Source organism: Vanellus vanellus (assembly GCF_965231255.1).
Source record: "Vanellus vanellus genome assembly, chromosome: 1".
Lineage (NCBI taxonomy): Eukaryota > Metazoa > Chordata > Aves > Charadriiformes > Charadriidae > Vanellus > Vanellus vanellus.
This window is the reverse complement of record NC_138905.1, coordinates 187,688,395-187,714,790: the sequence shown is the minus strand read 5'-3', so window position 1 is coordinate 187,714,790 and position 26,396 is coordinate 187,688,395. Positions and strand designations below refer to the sequence as shown.

The 26,396-nt window shown below is 48.3% G+C and overlaps 1 protein-coding gene across 1 annotated transcript; it reads right to left on the bottom strand.

Annotated features, from left to right (window-relative positions):
• Positions 1–459: 459 nt before the first annotated feature.
• Positions 460–13,262, bottom strand: CNMD (chondromodulin; the record flags this gene model as incomplete). Its single annotated transcript, XM_082498574.1, has 7 exons — positions 460–675; positions 3,059–3,261; positions 3,960–4,113; positions 6,927–7,040; positions 9,704–9,844; positions 12,305–12,442; positions 13,191–13,262. 7 exons carry the CDS (start codon positions 13,260–13,262, stop codon positions 460–462), a joined length of 1,038 nt encoding a protein of 345 aa, XP_082354700.1.
• Between the last annotated feature and the right edge of the window lie 13,134 nt (positions 13,263–26,396).

The following is a 26,396-nucleotide window of genomic DNA, read 5'->3' as shown; positions in this document are numbered from 1 at the left end:
GAATAGCAACAGGGAGCAACTTAACTTGTGATTTATTTAAGTAAGCTACATGGATGAAAGGTACTCCCAAGCGTACAAGTTGAGCTAGTTGCCTAATTGGACGTAAATTTTCACATCTAGCTCGGAAAGAGAGGGTTTTGTTATGAAAGGCTGAATTTGGATTTATGAGCAAGCGTCTGGACTGCTAAACCAGTTTGTGAGCAAATTGTCTTTTTTGGGGATGTCTTAGTTTTTGAATTCAGTAAGTGCTAGTATACCCTTGTCACTTGTAAAGCTAATGGAATGTTAACTTAAAATTTTTATTTACAGTTAGAATATCTGACTTTGCTTTTGGTGCAGTAACACACACTTTGATTTTAAAAGCCAGGATTGGTACTGCTGCTTTGGTTGTAGTCTTTTACCAGTTTGTCGTCATTGCATTCCTGCTTATTTTGTCAAGGGTCTGGAGGATGCTTTTTCTCACACGACACCCATGATGCGAGCGACCCACCAGCTGCAGGGCATGATGATTCGGCAGGCGGTACGACAGCCCTGGTAGTTGTAAGGCCATGGGTAGTAGCCCATGAGAGGTTCGCAGATTCTCTGGCACTGTGTGTAACTTCGTCTGCATTCAATGCAGCACACTCCAAGGTGATCCAGCATGGGGTCAAAAGCCATCCCTTCACCTTCCAGTTGCTGAAATTTAAAATATTAAATGTCATCCTGGTGCTCTTATTCTCGGAGAATATAGAATATACCAATGCTCCTGTTAAGCCTACAAAGGGTGAAAACTGAAATCTTGGTCCTGTTGAAGTTGACAGAACTCCTGCTAACTGACCTCTGAATCTTGCCTTTTTTTTTTTTTTCTTTTGTCTTGCTCTGTTTGGTAGAAGTGTAGAATTGGTGCAGCCACCCGTGTAAAATGGAAAGAAACAACAAGGAGTTCTAACTTCATTATTTTTTTTTCTACAGTCTTTGCAAAAGATCCAGCAGCAGTAAACTCCCAAGTTTTAAATACTAGTGATGGAAAAGATTTCAAGACAGTTATCTGGGTCTTTTATGTAGATGACAATGTCTGAAGTGTATGCTGTGTTTTTAATGTTTTGTTTTAATTTTTGTATTTTAATGCTTTTTACAGCATTCCTAGGAAACTATTCAGTAAGCTGTTACCCTGAAGTTTTATGAATATTTCTCCCCTGTCTTTCAGTCTGTTTTTTTTTCCCCTGTCTGCCACACTTAGGTGCATTGTGGACAGTGAGAATTCTGCCTGTTCTGTATTTGCCAGTAAGGAGTTACATGGAGCAAGGCATGCATAAAATATATAAAAGCAGGCTCTTGCTACTGCCTTCACCCTTCAAAGTTCCTTCCCTCCTTTCTGGGAGAAGAAGTAACCCGGATATTCTGCTTTTTGAAACTCATTTTCCCATTGGTGTTATTGCAAGAAAAGCAGCAGCAAAGAGCAAATGCTGGAATAACACTTAGCTTTTTACCTGAGCATTTTTCATTCAGAAAACTAGCAGCACACTGAAAAGGTGAGGCACAGAAAGGTGCCATCTCTTGTCTGGGCTTGTACAGGACGCGAGTGACAGCTCAGTGTCATTTGGGCCCCCAGCCCTGAGAGCAGGGAGGGTGTCCCTTCCTTAGGCAGGATTAGTCATCTTTGAATTCAGATATCTGTGGTGTGACCTACACCTGAGTTCATCACCCAGACTCCACTCATAGTGGGTGAGGAGAAGTAGTTCTAGGGAAGATTCATTTCATCTATGGGAGAGACCTACAGTGTAATAAGTGGTCCTTTTGAATCGAACGAATCTGCCTCTAAAGAAAGCTTGGATATGGGCATCTACGCAATTACTGTTAGTGAAGGTGAATCATGCCCTGCAGGCTGAGGGAAGTCCAGTGACCGTATTTGATGAGACATTCTCCATTTGGCCCAGGGTGCCTCTGGCTGGAAGAAGGGACCCGCGGCAGTTGTTCTGGCACTGCCCTCCAGAGACAGGGCAGTTTGGGCCCCATGGACATGGTCCCGTTAGTAGTTGTGAGGAGAACTTACATTCCAGTGCCACTGCTGTTTTACTGACCTCATGAGAGAGTCGATTTAGATCCACTTTATTTGGAGTGATTAATTTAAGTTTAATTAAGGAATGTCAACTCGGCAGAACGCTGTCACAGTATAATGATCTCCTGCTGTTGCATAAATGTCAAGTCAGAGCTGGGACTTACTTCCAAAGCAGGAGGCATTTATCTTGTGACAGCGTTGTATTAAAATGACTTACTCCTGCTGCACCAAATGGTGGGTGTAAATTGTCTGGCACTGGTGCAGTAGACTGGAAGGTGCCTACTGTACAGTCGGTTTTCCTGGAGCATGGCAAAGGTGTTGGGACTCAGCGTGGCGGCTCCTGTGCTCTTTCTGTGGGCTGCTTCGTCTTAAGTGAGAACAAATTTTGTGATTCTCATTCTCCACCCACTGTTGCTGTCTCTAAACAGGTTCTCCTCTGTGAATTGCTTGCTAGACTAGGGCCATTTACTCTGATAGAGAAGAGGCTGAGAAGACCGATTTATTTGTCCTAACCCTAATCTGTTTGCAACCAGACATTACTACTGCTTTCCTCTGTAACAGTCACTTCTGATACTAACTTCTATTTGGGGGCAAAGTATGTGTCTAGCTACTGGACTCTTTCTGTACATTGTCAGTACATGATGGTGATCGGCTGCCTGATCGACAGCAGCGTTGGTTTGTTTTCTGATGGTGCTATCCTTGATGGATCTCTCTAGTGCTGTATCCGCACGAACCTGAACCCTGAAAAGCCACTTGGCATCAGTTGCCGTAATCTTGCAACCTCAAGCGCTTGTGCATGTTTCAGACTGAAGTCGAATGAGAACTGGGTTGAGGGAGAGAGAACAGGACCGGGGGAAGACTTTTTTGAACATTTTAGAAGGTGTTCTACAAGTCTCTGCTTTCAGAGAAAAGCTGAACAACCAGAGACTGTGCAGATTAAAGACAAAACCCACATCACCAGTATTTACCTGTCTACAACAGTCTCGGGCTCTGAAGGAAGATTACAGTGAAAATACTTACATTATATGGGTTGTCAGGATTAAGTGTTTGATCGGTTTCTTGTCCCATTGGCCTGGTTTCATTAGATTGGTGATCAAGCTCTCGAGTCAGCTGAGTGATGGGCGATCTGGTGTTTACTTCTTCAGTAGCAGCTTCCAAGTCTTCCGTATCAAAGTTTGATTCTGATTGGCGTTTGTTTCTCTTCATTGCTCTCCTTTGGTTATCTGAAGAAATAATCACAGGAGGATAATCTTATCTTCAGCATGTCCTTGTATTTACCCACACACTGTCTAAGGTTTCAGTGATTTCTGTAAATATTTCAAAAAAGGGGAGGAGGGACAGAGGGAAACACAAAACTGTGTGGTGGCAAACTTGATGAGCGTCCCCATGGGAGCTGCTTGCCTTCTTGTGTTGTGTCTGTAGCTGATGTCAGTCCAAAGGGGTGTGAGATTGCCTTTTTTTCCCCTTTTTCCTCCCCCTTAGGCGAAACAGGTGTGAGGAGATTTGGTTGGGTTTTGATCTTTTTTTTTTTTTTCACCCACCCTGTGGTCACCGATGTTAACTCGGCAGCAGTTGCCAGCAGGAGCAAGACCAGTCATACATATCTCATTTTTTAAAGTGCCTTTGTGACAGACTGGTGCTCTGCTCCCAAGGGCAACTGGTGAAACTAGTGGGAACAGCTTCTGGACAGCTTTGGTATTTCTCTTTGTTTCCCCATGGGATATGCCAGATCATGAGAAAAGTGGAAAATATTGGCAGTTTGGATCCATTGGATCCCACAAGGGCTTGGGAAGACGGGCTGGGCAAGGGAGGAAGGGATCCTGGTTTCCCAGATGTCCAAGTCTCGGTGGCAAACCTGATTCGGGGAAGGCGTTTAGATGAAGGGAGGGATAACATACTTTTCAAGTAAAAGAAGTGTTACCTTTGGGATATGTTGGTCGCAGCCAGAAAATTGGAAGATCCCCGCAAAGCTCTAAAATTTTGGGGCTTAGGAAACTGTTATGCTTGACAGGCTCGTCTGCAGCCACCCAGATAAGGGAGTTTTCGTCAAATCTCACAGGCATGATTTCATCTTCCTGCAAATAGAAGAACATAAATCCTTTGCTAGCTCAGTGAACAGTCATGTGCCTGCTTGCTGTTAATGCTTGAGCATCAAACTGTGTCATCATCCGCTGCAGCTAATACTGAGCATCCTTGTTTTTTGTGAGTGTGAACCGACTGTACTGAGCCAAAGCCTGAGTAAAGGTTGCCGCCACTGCAGTGAATGGCAAAACTACCGTCAGCTTTTCCGGGGCTGCGATTTCACCCATCTCTCTTTTGGAAGGCTTTTGCCCCATGTACAAGGACTACATGTCAGAGCAGCAAATTTTCAGGTGGTAGAAACTGAAGATCTACCCACCTTCAGCAGAGCAGCAATGAAATACGCCAGCTTAAAACAAGACCCTAATCTTTTATCATGCCCTGTTCTCATTTGATGTATTCCCAAGAGATAACTGTATTTACAATAGGGGGGGGAATCTTGTTCAAAAGCTTTAGAGAGGATTATAGCTTGAGAACTGCTCCAGCTTCCAGTTTTAAGGCAACGTGATCGGTCTGATTAAAGGTCTCGTTTGGTGAAAGCAATTCAATTGACCAAAAGCTTGAAGTGTGAGTTAAAGGAGCCTGCCTTTTTGAAGTGTACCCTGCAGGTTTTTGGTTCATATCTTCAAAGTAATGTAGGAAAATGCCAGTGATTGATTCTTTAAAGTTGTTAGTTCAAAGTATTATTTTACATAAAATGTGTAAGTATTTTATAGCAACAGTGAAATATTAAAAGAAAACCAACTTGTGAATCATGAAAACCAGTATGATTTCAAAGTTAAAATTCTAAATTGCTTCCATAAAAGTCATCAAAACTTGTTATATAACTGACTAGATCAATTTATTCCGTCGAGTCGCTGTTCCTTTAATGTGTTTATTGATTTCTTTTGTAGGTCTCAAGTCATTTAAGTTCGCTGTCCAATCTGTCTAGTGAGAGGTGCTTTTTATTTATATTCTCCCACTTAAGCTTTTATCAGCATCAGAAATATCTGAATCTAGTTTTCAGAAATAAAAATATCCTTTGTTTCTGTTTGAGATGATCCTGACTTGTGAGCAGGTGGAGTTTGGGTATCTTTAAAAGCTTATTTTAATCAACCGTTTTTATAGGCAGTGTTGGTTATGATACGTGTTGTAAGAAAATGGCATATGCTTACTTTCTCCTAAATATACGTGTATTAGAGAGGGGACTTGCTCTAGAAAAATAAATACTGTTTTGCCATTCCCATCGTTCATCTAACCTGGGAAGTGGAGCAACAGGGAAAGGTTAATATCCCAACAGTAGCACTAAGTCAGTTGCTTGTTTTGGCCTCAGTGCATACGATTTATTGCAGTGGTTGTTTAGGTGGTGCATCTTTGGAGAAGATGCAGAGAAAACAGGACAAGGAAATAGGCTTGCTGTAGAAGATTAGAAATAACTTTTTGACTATTTTAGGACAGTGTCTCCAGGACTGTGACTTTATTCTTACAAAAAGATGGAAAATTGAAATCTTGACTTTAGGCTAATGAAGTCAAGAAGCCCAGCCTGCCTTTAAAATAAGGCAAGGTGGGAAAGATCTAGGTCCCTGCCTGGAATTTGGGCAACATCTCTTCCCCCATCACAGGGAAAATCCCACCAACTTCAGGGGCCTTAGTAACATTGCAGGTGCTTTGCTGATTGGAGTTAGAAAGACCTTTTTTCTATTAATTTTAAAGTAGATGTTCAGTAATCACAGCAGCATTGCAGGTAGGTGCAGCCTTAATGGTGCCTCTCTCTCACCTAATTGTATCTGTGTTTGTTTTCTCTGGATTGGAGCAAACCCAGGGAAAGCAGTTGTGGATCTCCTGTGCTCTCGTGCTGGTGGCTGAGCCCCTGCAAGCATCCAGGTTCGGCCATACTCAAGTCACTGGAGCCACTCATGTGTGAGGGATGGATTTGGGTGTCTGAGCTCTGGGAATCTCAGGCTTTGAGCACCTAAAGCGATAGAATTTTTTACAAACATGAGGTAAGGAGAGGTTTTGGCAGTATCTGGGTGAGAACTGCAGCTTTCATGGTGGTTGTGCTGCAGATTCCATGAAACTTAGTTAACGCTATCATAGAATGATTCGGTTGGAAGGGACCTTGAAGATCATCGAGTTCCACCCCCCCTGCCATAGGCAGGGACACTATGTCCTTAAAGGAAGTCTGATGCTATTTAAGAAGGCAAATTCTTAAATTTTTTAACTATTATTTATTCTGAATTAGCTGAATTTTTGCAGTATTTTTTTTTTTCCACCATTCCCCTTTATTGACTATTTCAGAGGACTTGAGTGATGGAGCCCTCCTGCTTCTGCTCAGGAGTGTTGCTAGAAATCACAGAATGGTCAGGGTTGGAAGGGACCTCTGGAGATCATCTAGTCCAGCCCCCAGTCTCCTGGGATCTACCACCATCCCTCTTTGCGTTGATTAAAGCAACATGCTTTCTCTTCCAGCCTTGTGCACAGCCTGATCTCAAGCAGGTGTGCTTCTCATTGAGGTCTCCTGTGGACCTGCGAGACACTGGCCTGTGGCTTCCCCGACTCCCCAGTCTGTGGACTCCCGCCGTGTCCCTGATCGCAGCGTAATAAGTACATCTCTGACCCCAGTCTTGCTTTTCTTACCTTTCAGGGACCCCTTGCAATCAGTCAGCTCTCCACAGATGGCTGCTCATTGCAGGGGGGTTGGACTAGATGACTTTAAAGGTCCCTTCCAACCCAAACCATTCTGTGCCTGCTTCACTGGTTTTCATATTCAAATTCCCTCTCCATACAAAGATTATTTTTTTTTTAAATAAATAAATAAACTACCCCTTACCAGCTCAGATGAGAGGCTCGCTTTAGTCATAGCATCCACTTCAGGGACATGAGCTTTTGGCTGAGCTTTGATGTAACACTTTTCTCCTTCAGCAAAACGGATTCCAGTTATGCCCTGCCAAAGCAGAAGGCAGAGGGTTGTGCGCAGCCCTCCAGCTCCCCACCGCCCCCACGAAAGCGCTCGAGCTCTGCTAAAATTGCCACAGAATTTTTAGCGTGAAGGTTAAATTTTATTTAAAACCAGATGCAACTAAGTGCTCTTCCCCTCATCATTTTAACTTTACGATTTTGGTCAAACGGGTCTAGAAGTTTTCATTCGCTTTCTGAAGGATTGGGGGTGTTTTATGTAAGTGCCTCCACGCCAGCTGTAGGCTACTCGAAGTAGCTCTGTTAAGGAATTAGCTGACACGATTTGAACCGTAACTTAGCACCTCACGTAGGCAGCCTCGAAATTGTGTTAGCTGGCGGTGCGGTACCCTTATGACACAGACTCCCAAAAATATGGGGGCTGCTGGGTCTGATTTATCCACGTGTAAGAGGCCATGACAGCAAGGGGAGGCTCGTGACGGGGAATTTGGTGCAGAAATCTGTGTGTGGGACTTCCTTCATCTGGCCTACAAGGGGGAAATGCGGTTGCCTGTACCACGGATGTCTAGTTTGAAGCGAGAGAAAGGTGTCGTAGCAGCTCCAGAGGGCTGCAGGTCTCCTGCAAGTCTGGGGTCGTATCTGCCAGCCCTGTGCCGGCACCTTGGGTTACCAACCCTTAGGCAGGGGAACTTTGTCTGTAGTTTCTGTGTTTCTGCTGCAGGTTTTTGGGAACCTGTAAAAGAGCTCTCCTTTATGTTATGAATTCAGCTGTAGATGGCAAAATTTGCATGTTTTTCATAGGGTTGCACGACCACCTAAATATAAACATCTAGTGCCATTTGAGATATGCTGGTTTTCTGCCCAGCCTCCAGCTGCCAGGCCAGGGGGGCGCGGGTGTCATCGCAACTCCTCTCATCTGCCTTGTGTGGGCACCATAGGTACTGTAGGTGTCCAGTGGGGCTTGAGATGGACAGTACTGAGGCACCCAAGTCTCATCCTGTGTGCCTGCAAGTCCTGTCCAGTTGGACAGACACCCGTCAAAACAAAACCAAACCGACTAATTCTAAAGCAGTGAGAGAGGGGGTGGCTGTGCAGGGGTGAGTGCACAAGGGAATGAGACTTCATGGTGCACCGAGCATGCGAGGAGCATCCTAATATTGCCAAATCCAAGTCTTCACTGACCATGTGATCGTTGGAGCGGTGCCAGTCAATCCAAAGCCGCTGATGTAAATTCTGGGCTGCTGGAACCGCATCCCTTCAATTTCTTTCTCCTTTATGTGCATTCTTGGCTCAAAACCCCACTGGCGGCACCTCTTTGCTCTGGCTGTGCCTGTCCCCAGCCCGCTGTGGTGACACGTGGGCCCAGTCCCTGGCAGGTGCCTTTAGCTGGTTGGTGCTGGGAGCTGATTTCTGACCCGGTTGCGACAGGACAGGTGGTAGCTTACCAGCAGCGCACATGGAGGCAACGTGAATTCCAGTGGTGCTGGTGCTTTTGTGCAGATGTGGAATGGTGAAGGCAAATGGGAAGACCTCGTTGTGGGTGCTCTTATTCAGCTGCTAATAATGTTGCTATGGTGATGTTAATGAGAGTTTCATAAAGGCTGAGCTGCCGGTGTCAGGAAAGCCGGGGTCCCGGGTCTCCTGGAGTGGATTTGTTTGTACTTGCTGAGAAGCCAAAGAGCTGAATTTCCTCACCTTTCTAGATCAAGCATGCGGAAAGTGGCTGCTTCGGAAGCCCTGGGTAGGTCTTCCTGCCAGCAGCACCTTTATTTTAGGTGTTTTTAGGTATTTTTTAGGTATTTAGGTGCTGCTTTGACTTACAGAGGTCTTAACTCTGAAGTTGAGTGTTTCACACCCAAGAATGTTAATTGCGGGATCTGGGCCCCGTGAATAGGTTTCTGCCACATCACAGAGATGTGCCTTTAGTAGCTCAGAGGTGGTATGCTCAGTGAACGGCTCCATCCCAGCTGTTGAGCGCTGCTGAGATTTGGCATTCATTAGTCCAGGCTCTGTGCTGAGCTGCCGCAGCCAAACCCCTGGGGTACCCAAATGCGTTTTCTGTCAGCCCAAGTGGGTGCATTTGGTGCAGGGACGCATAAGCTGTGCTAAATGCCCCCATCCTCTACCCTGGGGGTGAACCCGGGCCGAGCTGTGGAGAGCAGCTCCTGTCCATGATCTCAGGGCAGAGCACGCTGCCAGCGCTTTATAGGTGTCTCTCCTGGCATCTGTTTGGCTTACTGTGTTGATCCTGTGCTGCTAAAATGGTGATGTTTTGGGGAGGTGGAGGTGGTTTTTTGATTCAGATCATACGAAATCATGTTGGGGCAGTGTCACAGCCTCCCAGAACACTTTTTTTCAGCAAGATCCCAAGGGCATGTGTTGCAGCTGTGTTCAATGGTTTGAAAATGCAAAGCGTTACATGGAGCCAAGCCTGATGCAGCCTAATCCATATGGCTTCCTGGAGTGGGACCTGGCACAACCTATCCCCAAAAGGCGCTTAGACTTTGGTTTGGAGGAAACTACCTGTGTTGCTGTGAAAGCAAGCCAGGAGAGCGTGGATGCTTGTGTTTCCAGCCTGTTGGGGGCTGGAACCTGAGACCCACTGGGGCAGAGAATTTGGGGCAGGACAGAGTATCCTTACAGTCCAGCGCTGGAGCATGTCACATGAAGGGCAAGGGTGGTGGTACTTACAATCTGAAAATCATGAACTTCGACAGCCTCTTCACTCCCACTTCCCGTTTTGAATGTCTCTAAGTTGTTTCCAGCATCTATTTCCATCGATCCATCTTGTACTTTTCCATTAATGCTCATAGTGTAGTGAACATTGTACACCTGGAATCGATAAAAGAGCAGTAGCACTTGTCAGCAATTGCTTATTGCCTCCCTCCTACATCAGGCTATGGGTCTATCCGACTATCATAACCCTGTTCAGCTCCTAACTTTTATTTCTGTAGGCGTTTGATAACACTCCTGCAACCAACAGCACCCTACTGCAACACTTCACCATCGGGGCTGGCCGGCAGCGTAGCAGGTTGCCCAGAGAGGTTGTCCAGTCTTCATCTTTGGAAGTTTTTAAGGCCCAACTCAATAAAAGCCCTGAGTGACCAGCTCTGACCCCACAGCTGTTCCTGCTCTGAGCAGCAAGTAGGACTAGAGGTCCTGAGGTCCCTCCTTCAGGGAGCACTCACAGTTTTACTTCAAAAATAATGAAGTGGGGCGAGTCCACATTCAGACTCACTCCAACTTAAAAACCTTCTTCTAGGTCATATTTTAGGAATCGCTGCTTATCCTGGCATGATTCCCTAAGGAGAGGAGGAGCAAACATCCTACGCTGAAGGAGACCAAACCTTATTTATCTCTTAGGACGTTCTGCTGAGGCGCAAGAAAACGGGTTCCTTTTGAATATGAACATGCTTCCTAGCTTGTAATGGATGTGAACTTTGTATAAATTGGATGTGAAGTTGTATAGACTCGTATTTTCCTTGTCAGCGTATTTGCTCTTATCCTATTTTCAATGAGGAAAGCTGCAGCGTGGTTTGTATTTGTTGGAGGACCACAATCTGTGGAGGGGTTTTGCGATTCTCTTGTGCAGCTCTGCTGAAAGTGCTGCACAAGCAGTTTACTTTTGGTCTTGAAAAAGCCTTACAGCATTTTAATGAAAAATTTACACTGACAGCCAGAGAGAAATTTCTCCTTCTCTCACCTTCGCTCAGGAAAGTCTAAGGTGCTAAAGATTTATGGTTCCTCAGTTATACAGATTCATTCCCATATTCTCCGCTGTCTAGGACTTATGTTGAATGTGGTCCATAAAACCAGACCAGTGTACATGGTCTCCCCTGCGGGGGGCTGAGCTGGAGTTGAGACTTTGTTACCCTTGTCAGTTATGGGAGAATTTGAAGATTTAAAATAAAAATAATAATAATGCTTTTTTTTTTTTTTTAATTAATGACCCTAAATATAGTTTTTACAGTTGCTTCCTAAACATTTGCAAGTCAAGTGTAGCTCTTTGTGTTTGAAGGCAGCTTGGAAAAATAACCCGAAGCTTTCCCAGTGTCTTCACCTGGAGATCAACTTTGATACTCAATGACAACTATGAGCGTGGCACATTTCACAAAGCAGAATTTAGATGACGGGAGCAATAAAAAATGGGAAACTTTGTCCTGTACTCCGCAAATTCATCCACCTGGTGAGACCTGAATATGTTGTACCCCCTCCCTGCCCACCCATGCATTCGGGTCCCTCTCCCTTTTCGAAAGCCGAGAGAAGCAGATGGCTCTTACAGCATGTCCTGGAGGTCAGCAACGTGTCCTGTCTTTTTGGTGTAAAACCTTGTACTTTCTTTCTGATTATGTGAATTACCCCTCTGTGCACGGGTGTATCTCAGAAGGGGACCTCGCACAAGGCTCCCCTTGATAGGGGCTGGCATGGGGCTGGAGGCGGTACAAAATTTCTTCCAAAGTAAATTCAAAGGTACTAATTGCAATTCTGGAGCAAGTTATGTTCACATGTGCACCATCATGTTTCAAATATGTTTTAAACCCAGATCTTATGTAAACAGAAAGAAAAGTCAATATATAAACATGTTCTAATGCTTCGAAGTTTGGGTCGTTAAACTGATCAGCAGTTTCTCAGTTTTGTTCTTTGCATACAGGGTTTTTTCCTGTACCCCAGAAAAATGTGAATAATAAAATGTATCATGACTTTAAAAATTTCTCCACAGCTGCTAACCATAAATGCCTATGTGTATGCACAGTCTTACAAACCACCAGAGTGAAATAAGGGTTCCTATTAATGGGTTAAATATAGCATTACATATTTGAGGGTCCAGGTAGGATCTGGACCAAGAATGCAGATGATGTGAAAAAGGAATTTCCACATTTCAATGCTTTTTTTGTCCTGAGAGCTGGATTATGCCCAGGATGTGAATCCATGGGGACTTGTTGGGGTTTGAGTTTGCTGAGGATTTGTGAGCAGAAATCAATGTAGTGTCTGTGCTCGCAAAGGTACGTTTTGTGTTCATTAATATATGTGCTTCTACGAGGCTCCATCCAGCCAGTAAAGATAATGATTATGGCTTTGGGTGGTTTTTTGGGGGGTGGTGCTTTTTTTTTTTTTTTTTTTTGTAAGCATGGAAAAAATAGAGATCTGCTTAGAGACCTCTTTAACGACCTCGCAAGGAAAGTTTCCAGCCTGTGCCTCTCCTTACATGAAACCAGCCCAAAAGCCTCCCCCCCCCCCGCTCCCGACGTGAGGATGTGCTTCCAGGCTCGGCGCCCGCCCGCCCGCCCTCACCTGCCGCTCGGTGGCTTTCCAGAAGTAGAAGGCGCCGATGGCCCCGGCCAGGAGCAGGAGGGCTCCGGCGATCAGCACCGCCGCCCCCGCCTTCAGCAGCCGCCCCGGCCCGGGGGGCGCCGCCGCCGCCGCGTACGCCTGCGGAGAGCGCGGTGCTGGGACCCCCCCTCTCCCCCCCTCAGTCGGCAAAGCCTCCGACCCCCGCCATGGGACCCCCCCTCTTCGTCCCCGCCCGGGCCGTGCGGACGGCGACACCCCCCCCTGACCCCCCCCTGTTTCTCCGCATCCCGGTCCTGACCGACCCGACGCGTTCAGTCCCGATCCGACCCAAGCCATCCCATCCGGTCCCGTCCCGTCACGACCTGACCCGACCCGACCCGCTCTGTCTGGTCCTGTCCCGCCCCGTTCCGTCTCGTCCCGCCCTGACCCGTCCCGTCCTATCCCGACCCATCCTGTCCCGACCCATCTCGACCCGTCCCGTCCCATCCCGACCCGCTCTGTCCGGTCCGGTCCCGTCCCGTCCCCGTCCCGTCCCGTCCCGTCCCGTCTCGTCTCGTCTCTTCCCGTCCTGACCCATCTCATCCTATCCCGACCCATCCCACCCCGACCCGCTCGGTCCCGTCCCTTCCCGACCCATCCCGTTCCGTCCCGATCCGACCCGCTCTGTCCGGTCCCGTTCCGTCCCGTCCCGTCCCGTCCCGTCCCGTCTCGTCTCGTCCCGTCCTGTCCTGACCCATGTCATCCTATCCCGACCCATCCCATCCCGACCCGCTCGGTCCCGTTCCGACCCATCTCGACCCGTCCCGTTCCGTCCTGTCCCGACCCGACCCGACCCGCTCTGTCCGGTCTCGTCCCGTCCCGCCCGGTGCCACCCAGCAGCACTCACGGGTGGCAAGCACTGCTCCACATCGTCGGGCCCCGCTCGGGCGATAGGCACCTTCTCGGAGCCCTCTGCCATGGCTGCGGCGGGACGGAGACCTGCCCCGGGTTCCGCCGCCGCCCCGCTCCCGGCCCCGGGCGGGCAGCACCGCCCCGGCCCGCCCCGGCCCCGGCCAGGAGGGAGGGGGTAGGAGGGTGGGGTGGTCAGGACCGCCCCCGCTTCCCGGGCACAATGAGCCCCTTGAGCTGCCCAGCAGCTCCCCCCGGCTGCGATCCCCCCCATTCCCAGCCCGTCCCCCCCACCCCCAACCCCGGGGTTTGTCCCCAGCTTTGGAGATGGGTCAGTCAGGGGGCTGCAGGGGACGCCTCCCCCCGCAACTCCCCCAGTGCCATTGCGGAGAGGAGAGGTGCCCCCGCAGACAGACAGCCGTTGTAAAAAGCAGCTTGTAAACCAGACACGGGATTTTACGTGTTTTGTTATTTTTTATTTTGTTTTTCACACTTGCCACAGGGATTCGCAGGCGCTGGAACTGCCGCGCTGCTGCTCGGTGACTCCTCTGCGAAAGGCCTCGGTGTGCGGCAGAAGGGAACATCCCTGTCTCCAGCTGAGCCCTACGGCAATCCTGGGCAACCCAGCAGTGAGCCCAGGCCCGGTGCGGGCTCAGCGGGGCAAAGTGATGTAGTGATGTGGGGGTGGTGGAGATGGTGGAGGGATGTAATTTCATCTTTTAATTTAAAAAGGTCACAGATACTGTGTGGCTTAACCTCTAAAGTGGACGTATCCCTGGAATTTCTTCTGTTTGCTGTCACTCATGATGCTCAGCTGGGTTTTTTCGAACATCTGAAGTATAGGATCATCGAATCAGGTTTAGGTTGGAAGGTACCTTAAAGATCATCTAGTTCCAGGCCCCCTGCCATGTGTGTGTGGGGTTGACATCTTCACCTAGACCAGGTTGCTCAAAGCCCCATCCAACCTGGCCTTGAATACTTCTCGGGTGGTGCATCCACAGCTTCTCTGGGCAACCTGTTCCAGTGTCTCACCACCTTCATAGTGAAAAATTTCTTCCTAATATCTATTCTAAATCTCCTCTCTTCCAGTTTGAAGCCATTACCCTTCGTCCTATCACTACACGCCCTTGTAAAAATTCTCTCTCCAGCTTCTTGTAGGTGCCCTTCAGATACTGGAAGGCTTCTATAAAGTCTCCCCAGAGCCTTCTCTTCTCCAGGCTGAACAACCCCATCTCTCTCAGCCTGTCCCCATAGGAGAGGTGCTCCAGCCCTCGGATCATCTTCATGACCCTCCTCTGGACCTGCTCCAACAGGTCCATGTCCTTATGTTGGGTGCCCCAGAGCTGGACACAGTAGTCCAGGTGGGGTCTCACGAGAGCAGAGTAGAGGGGCAGAATCACCTCCTTCAGTCCCCTGGCCATGCTTCTTTAGATGCAGCCCAGGATATGGGCTAGTGGAATCATAGGCCATTTGGGTTGGTAGGGGCGTTCATCTGCATCTCTTTGCTCGTTCTAATATTGTACATGGGAAGCTTTTAGGGGCTACAGCTGGCTATGTGTGTCTGTCCGTGTGTCTATCCACGTCTGCACTGTGTGGATGTCCTGCCTCTACATACGTGCACACACACGTGTCTGTGTGCGTGCTCTTAGATGCTGGAAAATAAACAGTGCGGGACCCCTTTGGGACTGACATAGTCAAACACGGAGCAGAGTATCCTTTGTAAGGCTGGAAGCAGAGAAAAAAACACACCAGCTGCAAAAAAAGCATGAAGGAGGGACGTCTGGGTTGTGCCTTGCACTGCTTGCCCAGTGGCCCAGATCCAGTTATCCGGACAGGCAATGGCACTGGAGGGGGGGGGCTGTTAAACTGGGGGAAACCCTGCCCCATGGGACCCCATCCCATGCTGGAGCAGTGCCTAAGCTGACCACCTCTGCCATAGCAATTTTTCGTTTACAGTATGCACCTCTGTTTCTCTTCCCCTCTCTTCTCCATTTTGCTTGTCTGGTGGGTCTTGCTCAGTTGTAGCACCCTACTGATGTGTCCCACCATCTTAAACCTTCTGGGATCTTGACAGCAGAGGCCAGATGATAACCCTCTCCCACCTTAGCTCATCCCAGCTCTGCATGCCCCGAAGAGGCAGGTTTGGCCCCTGCAGTTGATTTCCTACACTTGCCTCTCCTCTGCGCCCCACTCCTTAACTCCAAAAATCTTTGCTGTTTCTCACATCTAAGTCCCCTCCCTGGTGGGTCCAGTAGCTTGAAAACCATCATCAAGCAACGCCAAAGCGGAGAAAACTCAAGCCTCACTGACCGCCTTGCGTCCGCGCGCTTGGGGACTGAGTCCCAGAGTCACTATCCCCATTTTCCTTCCCTTCATCCCAAATTCATCCTTCCTGTCGATCGCTGTCATTAACGATCAAGCCTTAAACAAAAATTGAGCGGGCATAGATGCCGCCGAAAATAAACACAATCACAGCTCATTAAATCAGAAGCGAAGCCTACTATGCAACTTCCTAAACTAGGGCATATTCCAGCCCGCTCTCGAATGACATACTGTTGTAGGTTGGGGCTAATAATAAGATTATGATCCTCTTCATTAGCAAGTATTTTGTTACACCAAAAATCTCGTGAATGGATATGTCTATCTTGGCAAAATGTGAGAATCCCAGCCTTTGATCTCAACCCTCCGTTTAGCATCGCGGCTTGAAGAAGACAGATTTATTTTAAGGACCCTGTGCTCGTCTCCCGTGGGAAAACGTGCCAGGGAGGGAGCGCTCGCCTGGGAAGAGCTGCTGCTCGCTGAGGTTCGGCTCGTTTGAGCTGCTTGCCCGTGACTGAGGAGGGGGTAGCAGCTTTCCCCCCATCCTCATACCCATCTGAGCGCCCGATGGTTCCTTCCCCGGGATGCCAACGGAAGGATGGAGGGAGGCTGCGCCATTTTGACTAGCAAAAGGGTGGCCGAGGGCGCGGTGTCGAGGAGGAGCGTTAGCAAAGGCACTGTCGGTGTGAGAACGAGTAGGTGTAATTGATAACATCTACGCTGGATATTTGCAGAGGTACCTTCACTCCAGCTGCCGCAAGGGCAGCATATAGTGAAGTGCAATATCACCCCTGGGAAGGCGAAGGATGGGGTTGGAGGGCTCTCCCCCACCCGACTGATGGGGCAGTGGTGGCCCCAGCAGGTTTGGGCTTGGGCAGACTCCCGCGATCCCGAGCAATGGTGCCAACCATGAGCCGATCCGCAGGGATGGGCGCCTGGCTGCCGGTCCTCGGCAGGTTGGGGTGTGAGATGGGTCCTGCTCGCGTGGGGAGATGTGGGTGGGAGAACTGGTCCTTCAGGAGGGAGCCGTTCTGCCCAAACCCCGGGAGAGAAGCTGTGCTGCGTTTCTTTCTCAAGTCAAGGTGCAAATCCCCCGAGTAATCTTCCACACATCTTTTTCTCATGCAGGGAACAATCCCAAGTTTGGGTTTGTTTTCCCCCCCCCCCAACTCAGAGCATCGCTGCCTCTTCTTCTTTTGTTCCACAGGCAGAGGAAGAGCAGCATGAAATTTCAAGCAGGCAGAAGAGAAAAAAAGAGAAATGTTCCCGTTACACGATTTGCAGCTTACCACCTCTAGTTAACCCCTATGTTCACGCTTTGCCTTTTGTGTGGGCGGATATCTGTTTTCCTTGGAGGGTGCGGGGAGCGCACCTTTTGCCGTTTGATTGATTAGGTGACAAGAGAGAGAACGGGATTATATTTTATTTTTTTTTTTTTTAGACAGATGCAAATCCGAACAAACAGCCCAGCATTCAGCAGCTCCAGACGCTCGCTGCGGTGCGCAAAGACGAGTGCAACAGCCAATGTTTGCAGGGCTTAGGACAAAAAAAAAACAACCCCAACAAACGTGACTTGCCTTTCACCAGCTGAATTCTTCATCTGCAATAAAGATGACGATGATACCAGTGTCTGAGCTCGGTCTCCTCTCTAAATAACGTGTGTGTGCTCAGCTGGATTAAGCCAACTTCTGAGACTGGAAATCATAATAACAGTCTTTTACAGGACAGCCTTTCTGGTCGTCTAATACTATTATCCTCCGGGCTGAAAAGCATTCCAGAGTACTTGGAGTGCTACGATGAATGTGAGGTTGCTTAGCTGATAGTACTGGCTTGTCTCAAGGAAGCACATTTTCTCATTATTTTTCGGTTTAAAGAAAAAGTTTAGAAGGAGAAATGGAAATATTAAAAATGAGAAGGATTTGCTGATGCTGTGCGCCTCTCCGTAAGGCTCTTGTGATGCCTTATGCGTTTTATCTTCATTTTCTAAGTATCCCAAATAGTTATTTGAACTCCTCAATGGCCTAAATGGAAATTTGTGAGGGCTACTGGGACCGGGCACCCGATTCACTGCCCTGCTTTTCCACGGTTTTACACCACCGTATCTTGGTGGTGATTCAGATCCTGCTTACTTGATGTCTCTTCAAAATAACCAGGGTCCTTTGGGGAAAAAGTCCTACAGAAAAAAAAAATCTTGGCTGTGTTATTTAACCCTTGACGGCCTGAGGCTTTTGAGAAACTCTAAGGATTCTTACTGGCAGTGAGACGAAAGGATGAAAACCCATGTACGGAAGTCATCACCACAGCTCTCTTCTCTGCTGTGGCCCTGGACATTGCGGTGCCCCCAGGATGCTTGTTTTTCCTCTGCTCTCCACCCGCCCCATGCCCAGGGTGTGCTGACACCATCCTCCCTTCTTTGACCAGCAACACACGAAATTTCAAACACCAAACCCATTGTTTTTTCCCGGTAGGCTGTAAAATTCTCCATGGAAAACCCTGCAACGTCCCTTGCTCTGATGCTACTCTCTGGAAAAGATGGGCACCCCCGTTTGGGGGGCATCCCTGTTTGGGGGGCATCCCCAGCAGGACGGCACGGCGCAGATGAGCTGGCCCTGCTTGAAAGGTTCGCCCAAGACATGCTTGGCACAGGACCTCGCTCATCCTGAATACTTCCTCTTCTCTCCTGTGGTCGGGGGAGGACATATGGTCCATCACGGTTTGCTCTTCCTCACCCCAGGACACTAAAGGCTGATTTGTTTTTCCCTAGGGCTGAATCCCATCTATCCATATGTCTTCATCTTATTCTTCTTAATTTAGCTAGTGGCTGTGCCTTCTGTTTTCCTTGAATTAAAGAAATAAAATAAAATAACTGGCTGTCATTACATGCTTTCATTCCTACCTCTAACGATGTGGTCTCTTTTGTAGCTGTTCTGTGTAAATTGCTCATGGGCTACTTTCTTTCTTAACCTCCAACCACAGCTTTGTGCTTTGGAAGTAGTTATTATCTTAAACAACTCGGTAGCATCAATCTGTTTCTTTCCCAGAGGCTTCTTTACACTTTGATGAGAAATCTGCTAAGTTTCTTTTTGCTTTGTAGCAAAGGCCGAGCCTGGTTTGGTTGTGGTTTTTTTTTTTTTTATTTCCCTTATCCAAAAGCACCCATGAATCAACTGTATTTCCCTTTTTCAATCTATGCACTGTTCTTCTAATAATTTCATGACCCAACTTTAGAGAATATTTCCAATAAGATTGTCCCGGAGGCGCCTGCAGCGCCAGAAAGTTTTTCACAAATACCATCTCCTGAAATATATATTTTACTCACCCTTCTGACAACACTTTAAACACTTTTTTTTTTTTGCCTGCATTACCTCTGTGACACATTTGTGTGGGTTGATTCCAGCAAGTTTAATCCTTATTCATCTATGTCCTGGTCTTTCATTTGGCCTCTTACATCAGGCTTTTTTTGATCCAATCTATAATACTTCTTCCGCTGGATTCAGATCTCTACTTAAAAAAAAAAAAAAGAAATCTTCCGAAAAAGCCTCCTTCACATCAGATTTAAGAAACTAAGCCTGGGAGAGTGAAAGAACCAATAAAACCCCATGTCTTCTGCTAAACTTTATTGCTGCGTTGATTTCTCTTTTTTGTCCTTTCACATCCATTTTCTGGAGATTGCTGGTCCTCAGAAATTATTGTGGAGCCTATGACATGTCCATCAAGGTGGTCCAGGGCCTCTCTGTTCCCCACTGAAGGCTGTGAGAGCTGCATTCCCTCTGAGGACCTCTGTGCTCAGGGTAGGACACGGCAGATAAACTGGGTAAATTCTTGCAGACAGTGCCACGGCTCAACTGGAGCCATGGACCACTTGGATAAATATTTCCCTGAGAGATAAAAGATGGGGTAGAGAGACACCAAGAGCAATCATCGTTTCTGGGCACTCCCTGTCCTACCCCCATGGCTTTCCTTATAAAATCAAGCTCTAGCAGCAACCACGATAATAATTTTGGCCTGTTTAGGGCCAAGTCTCCTTTCCCAAAGACATGATTTGGTAAGCCTGGAGCAGTGGGTTCCTCATGCGTGTTTGGTGTGGACTGCTGAGGGGAGCAAATGCTGGAGAAATAGCAGGAAAAAAGTTGAGAGCCTTTTACCTTAGACAGCCTGGAAGAGCGAGGGATGGAAGGAGGAATGGCAGCCCGTGGACCTGGAGGCCAGGTGAGGTGGGAGTAGGGATGGTGACCTCCTGGAAGAGCTGGCTAATGTGGAGCTCACAGCCGTGTCTGTCCCCAGGACCCCCAGCACAGCCCTGTTTCTCAGGGCTTGTCCCATGGCGCCATGAGCAGCCATTTCCATGGCGTTCCCTAATCCCAAAGGGGGGAACTGTCAAATAATTTAAGCTACACATGTTACAGCCCGTCTGCTCTGGGCCGTGCACGGCATGGGGGAGAGCTGAGGAGCCGGAAAACACCACCGCAGGAAACCAGACTAATTAGAGAGGGGGTGGCAGTGGCCTCCATCCACCAGCTTCTCCTCCATGGGGTCCTGCGAGTGCAGGATCAAAGCCCAACCCCACTGCCGGGCTAGGGGGATGTCAGGGAGGGCTGAGGGTGGACTTGGCCTTTCCCTGCTCCTTGCTGGCAAGGCTTTCTCCTTGCTGACACACCTTCTGGTTGTTGCATCAAGCTGCTCACCTGTCCTCGCACCATCTGGCAGAGAGAGCAAGGACTTGTCTCCAGGCAGTTTTGGGGCTGGTTTGGGGGAAGAAGAAGAGTTAGCTAGCAGAGAACTAGGTAAATGTTCTGCAGTATTACACTAGGTGGAGAGAACTGCCTCACAGCTGCTCTGTCTTCCTCTCTTTGAAGGTCCCACTGTACATAGCCTCGGTGGCCCAGAGGAGATGCTCAAGGTAGCTGATTTCCTTACCACTACCCACAGAAAGCCAAACTTGTCCCTGGCCGTGACCACACATGACTCCCTCCTTCTGCAAGGAGGTGGCTACAGCTGCCCCAGATCTTCTTGTGACCATAAGGGAAGCCGACGCTTCCCGGCTGAGACCAGCAAGTGGCTCTGTGGGAGTGACATCCTCTGTCCAAGATTGGCCTGATGAAAAGAGCTTTGTTCCCCCACTGCCTGTGCTTGTTGGTGCTAAAGAAACCTGCCCCCCAGCTGTGGCAATACTGGTTTTAAGGACGGAGGTGACTGGCTTTGTGGTCGAGATGCAGCTGGGTGGTCCCTCGTGTGATGAATTAGTTAATGTGTGAAGAGGTTGGAGGAAGGCATAAAGCATTGAGCATTTCTCTCAGCCTCTGAGGACAATGCCTTTTAAAGATCAACTTGGGTTTGCCTGCAATGTGATTTGTTTAATTTTTTAAAGCCTGTTAGCATAGTTTCCTCAAGGGATGGAAAATCCTCAGCGAAAGGATCCTTACACCAGAACAGAGATCTCCGTTGTACATGAAGGTCTGATCTCACACCCAGCCACCCACACTGATCGCAGCACATTGTACGGTGGTAACATCATGCAAGAGGTCACTTTCCCAACTCCAGAAGATGCCTCATGCCAGCCTCTTCTCCACACCTACAAGTCACCAAGTGCCCACAAGGGCAATTGGTAGAGGAGCTGAGGTTATAAGTGTTAGGTAGCTGGTATGGAGAAGGCTTTATAAGACAGTTCTCAACCTCAGCCCTTTCCAGGCCTGTGCTTGGTTTGGTATGTCTGCATAGTGTGAGGTGGAATAATGTTGAGGTAGTCGAGAAGTACATCTGGGACTCCTGTTGATTCCCAAGGAAGAGCTTTCTGCTTCAGGAGTCTCATCTCCACATGGCTGCCCAGTGGAGGACTGTATGAAGAGGTGCAGAGAAGGTGTGGGAGCAAATGACCCTGCCACAGGACTGGATTGACTGCATGCCAGGTGCTCTTGCTCTGCCTGAAGACAATTTCTTGCTCCATTTTACTAAGCCTGTTGTGACGAACAGCACATGCGAGGCTGATCCCACACCACTGAAATCCCAAGGGGTGGTGCCTCTTCCTTCTTCACTACGAAGTGCCAGCTCCGGCTCCTCTATGCCACCTCCGAGTCTGAACTACAACCTCCCATTTAAAAGGGAAAAAGCTCTTGATTGTTCTCAACTTTGAGAGGAAACACCATCTTTCCTGTGAGTAGACATGTGTGTGTGCGTGTGTTGGGCAGGGCCAGATGGCTGAGGCAGGACTTCCTTCAGCATCCCCATCATACCCTAGAAGGTGTGACACGGCAAACAAGCTATATGAGACAAGCTCCTCCTTTCATCTCACAGAATCACAGAATGGTGGTCAGGGTTGGAAGGGACCTCTGGAGGTTATCTAGTCCAATCCCCCTGCCAGAGTAGGGTCACCTACAGCAGGTTGCACAGGACAGCATGCAGGTGGGTTTTGAATGTCTCCAGAGTGGGAGACTCCACAACCTCTCTGAGCAGCCTGTTCCAGTGCTCTGCCACCCACAAAGTAAAGAAGTTCCTCCTCATGTTTAGATGGAACCTCCTATATTCAAGTTTTTGCCCGTTACCTCTTGTCCTATCACTGGGCACCACTGAAAAAAGACTGTTCCCATCTCCCTGGTACCCTCCCTTTCAGTATTTATAAGTATCTATAAGATCCCCCTATAGTTTTCTTTTCTCTAGACTAAAAAGACCCAAGTCCCTCAGCCTTTCCTCATAAGAAAGATGCTCCAGTCCCCTAATCATCTCCGTCTCGTACACTGAGCAATGAGTGCTAGCAGAAGTGCCAGCAGCTGCAGTCTTCCTGGCTGTGGGACAGGCTGGAAATGTTTTGGACTTGTGAGAGAGCGCTAGGTCTTTCCTGTCCTTGTCACGGTTCACGCTGGTTTCTCCAGGAGGAGCTTTCCTGGAGAAGGGATGGGTTGTGTCACAGCTCAGAGATTTAGACAGTAACGGGGACCCCGCTCTCCCCAGCTGGGGGACCGCATCCCCACCTGGATGGGTGCGTGCCACCCAGGTTTTCCCAGCACTGCTCGGTGCCGCAGGTGCTGCTGTAGCTGGGTACTGGAGCTGGCAGCAAGTGTCCTTGTCTGTGCTGGTGTCTGCAGCACCTTTTTTTTTTCTCTCACCGCAGCACAAATCGCAGGGGCGCTACTTAGATTTGCTCTGACATTGTGACGGGGGACCCCAGAGACTGACGCTGCTTACGCTGTCGAGGCCTGACGTCCTTGTGGCATTTGAGCTGGGTCACCGCAGATTCAAATTGTTGTTGATTTTTATTCTGTGTTTAACCGGGAGACCCGGACTCGAGGCTCAACTGGAGCACGGTGGCTGGTTCCCGTGAGGTCCACCCTTCAGCCAGTTTTACAGCTGAGTTGGCCGAGGTGCAAAGAGGTCAAAAGCCCCGAGTGAAACACGCTGAACGGGCGGCTCATTAAGGGATGAACTCCAGACCCCTGTTCCCAGCCCTCTCCTCTAATCACCAGGCGAGACGTGGGACACCCTCACGGGGCTGAGGCTGATGAAAGAAGAGTCAACAGCTTTATTTTGCAGCTTTATTAGCAAAAAGAAATAAAGCCAACATGCCCGACTCTATTATTGAACTGGTAATCTCTGCGTGCTTGCAGCCAGAGCTTCCCAGCCGTTTAACTGGGAGGCTGAACAATAAAATATGTTCGGTCCGAAATGACTAAAGCGGAGGCAAAGCAGGAGGTAAGCTGTCTAATTGGAGAAGTTGCAGCGGGAATCTCACCCCAGGGGTCTGTCCCTTGGGATTAGCGGTTTGCTGACATCTGGGTTGTGTGGTGCTGCTGCCTTGCCCTGGGTCCCACCGGGGCGGATGGCAGGGAGCCAGGGATCCAAAAAAAAAACCAAACCAACAAACCCAGTCCTCAAACCAGTACAACAGGGAAGATGAAGCTTTTTTTGCTGTCAAAGTGGAGGCCTTTGGGAGAAAGAAACTGGCAGCTTCTACCCGGAGATGTACGGTTGTGACTTCCCTTGGCTTGCGGAATCACAGAAGGAAAAAGGGGCGATGGGGAAATGCATTCTCTTCTCCTGATGCCAGGGGTTGTCCCAACGGAGATATCCCCCACACTGTCTTCACAGAATCACAGAATCACAGAATTATCAGAGTTGGAAGGGACCTCTAGAGATCATCTAGTCCAACTCCCCTGCTAAAGCAGGATTGCCTAGAGCACATTACTCAGGACTGCATCCAGGCGGGTCTTGTCCCATCCAATTTTAAAGGCCTGGGGGTCTTAGGTCAACCACTCAGGATGGCTCCTTTGTGGCGAATGCACGAGCTCCTGCTGCACATTGCACCCTCCCCTGTTTTGGCAAAGTGGTCCCAGGTGTCTCTCTGCCCAGGGATGTTCCTATATCTGCAGCAAGCCAAGGTCTTAGGGGAGGACCCCTGCTTCTGCCTATGTCCTTTCCCAGCTGTGGGCAATACGGAGCCCTCAGCCACTATGAGATAGATTCATTTTCCCTAAATCATAGAATCACAGAATCATAGAATGGTTTAGGTTGGAAGGGACCTTGAAGATCATCGAGTTCCAACCCCCCTGACATGGGCAGGGACATCTCCCGCTACACCAGGTTGCTCAAAGCCCCATACAGCTTAGCCTTGAACACTTCCAGGAATGGACCTTCCACAACTTCTCTGGGCAACCTGTTCCAGTGTCTCGCCACCCTCACAGTGAAAAATTTCTTCCTAATATCTGATCTAAATCTACCTTCTTCCAGTTTGAAGCCATTCCCCCTCGTCCTATCACTACATGCCCTTGTAAAATGTCCTTCCCCAGTCCTCCTGTAGGCCCCCTTTAAATACTGGAAGGCTGCAACAAGGTCTCCCCAGAGTCTTCCCCAGGCTGAACAACCCCAACTCTCTCAGCCTGTCCTCATAGAAGAGGTGTTCCAGCCCTCTGAGCATCTTTGTGGCCCTCCTCTGGATCTGCTCCAACAGGTCCATGTCCTTCTTATGCTGGGGGCTCCAGAGCTGGATACAGTACTCCAGGTGGGGTCTCACCAGAGTAGAGTAGAGGGGCAGAATCACCTCCCTAAATAAGGTGCCCAAACTAGTTAAGAGAAAGAGACACCAGCTAGAAGTTGGAGGAATCGCCATTTGGAGACCTCTATTTCTTTCCCTCATCCTGTGGACCGGACACTGCTGGTTGCTAGTTCAGATGCAGACCTTTGGGGGCAACCAGATAGGCGAGATGTGTCCCCACTATCAGCCATTGTCATGAATTCGCACTTGCCTCTCCCTCTTGGTCCATCAAGATGAAAGCAAGTCACCACCCCAGCTCCTGTCCCCCTGTGATCCCGTTGGAGCCATTTACTGATACAGATGAAAAAACGAATACGGAGAAGTAAAAAGAAAAAAAGCAGCCCAATATGCTAGAGCCAAGGGACTGAGCTGGACACATAGGCTAGGGACACCCTAGGAGGGACACCATCCCAGGTCAGCTGCTCCACGGCAACGTGCAGAGTCTCGCAGAGGTTCAGAGCCTGCCGTAAATCTAAGTAAAGTACTCAGCCTGTTTTGAAATCCACCCACAGCCTTACTTTTCACAAACTCGGGAAGAAAATGGCAAATTAATCCTTTTTTAAAAAGGATGAGTCGGTTCCTTGTCATTCTCTGCGCAGCTCAGGATATGATAGTTCCTGCTGCATAAATACAGATTGTTTCTTTTCACAACTTCCCTTTCATCAGACTGCTAGGAAGGCCTGGAGGTTGTTAAAAAATGTGAAAGAAACTTGCTTCCCAATTAAGGTCAATCTCTTTTATCAGAGTCTTTGCATATAAACTTCACTTTCAGGAGGATTTCTATAAACTCCATCCCCGTCTCTGACAAATTGGGAAATGCCCAAATCTCCAAAGGAGCTGGAGAAGCGGCTGACTTCTTTCCCGGCTCGCAGCGCAAAGCAGGGATCTGATCTGTCATGATGACTGAGAACATGTCACAACAATCTGTTTGCGTTCTTCAGGAAAGAAAAACATCTTTCTCTCCCCGAGCTGCAAGCTAATTTGGAGATTTTGCAAGCTGACATGCAACCTGATTAAAATGACCCCAGGCCAACAATTCTTCTTAGGCAACTCCACAATTAAAGTCTAGACCTATCTGTAGCCCATTTTTTTTTATATTTTCTTGTGCTTCGAATCCCTTGTAGGGAGGAAAGAGTTCTGTGTTTTTATTTTTAAATCTACATATTTGGAATTTTTCTTTTACACTTTGCTTCTACTGTAGCAGAATGTGCTAAGGGGATCTATATTTTTTCACATATTGAGCAGATGAAACTCGTACACAGAAGCCTCAGTTTCTTGCCTGCTGGAAAAATATACTGAATATCCGAGGAAATAATACATGAATAAACCCGAGGACTCTAAGAAATACCCAAGGCACTTTGTGGCCTACATAAAGCTGCCCTCCGAGGTAAAAATGTTGTGCCCTCAATTTTCCAAAGTCAGTGGATATTTTTGTAATGACCATCGTACTACTACTCAAATCACTTTTTGGCTTTTCGCAATTAGTTAAGCAGTGGGATCAGTTTATTAATCCGCCGAGTTTTTGTGAACGCAGCAATTTGTCAAGCAGCAAGCAATGAAAAATAAATGGGCGCCTTCTGGCAGGACATTTGTTAGATGGTGAGCAACCCCTGAATTTAACTCGGCGGTTTGGGGAGACTTGGTAATTTGTCCACGAATGTTTTAATGCCCATTTCTTTAAACAATCACTGTCACAGTCTTTTTTCCGAGGTAAATCCAGGAGAGATTTCTCTTCTCCTTTCCGGATTTGGCTCAGCCGGGATCATCAGCTGGTTTGTAGCTTGTCAACTGGCTAAACTGATTGACAACTTGTGTTTTGTTAATGCTCTTCACAGTGTAATGAGATCCCCTAAAGGGCTTTAT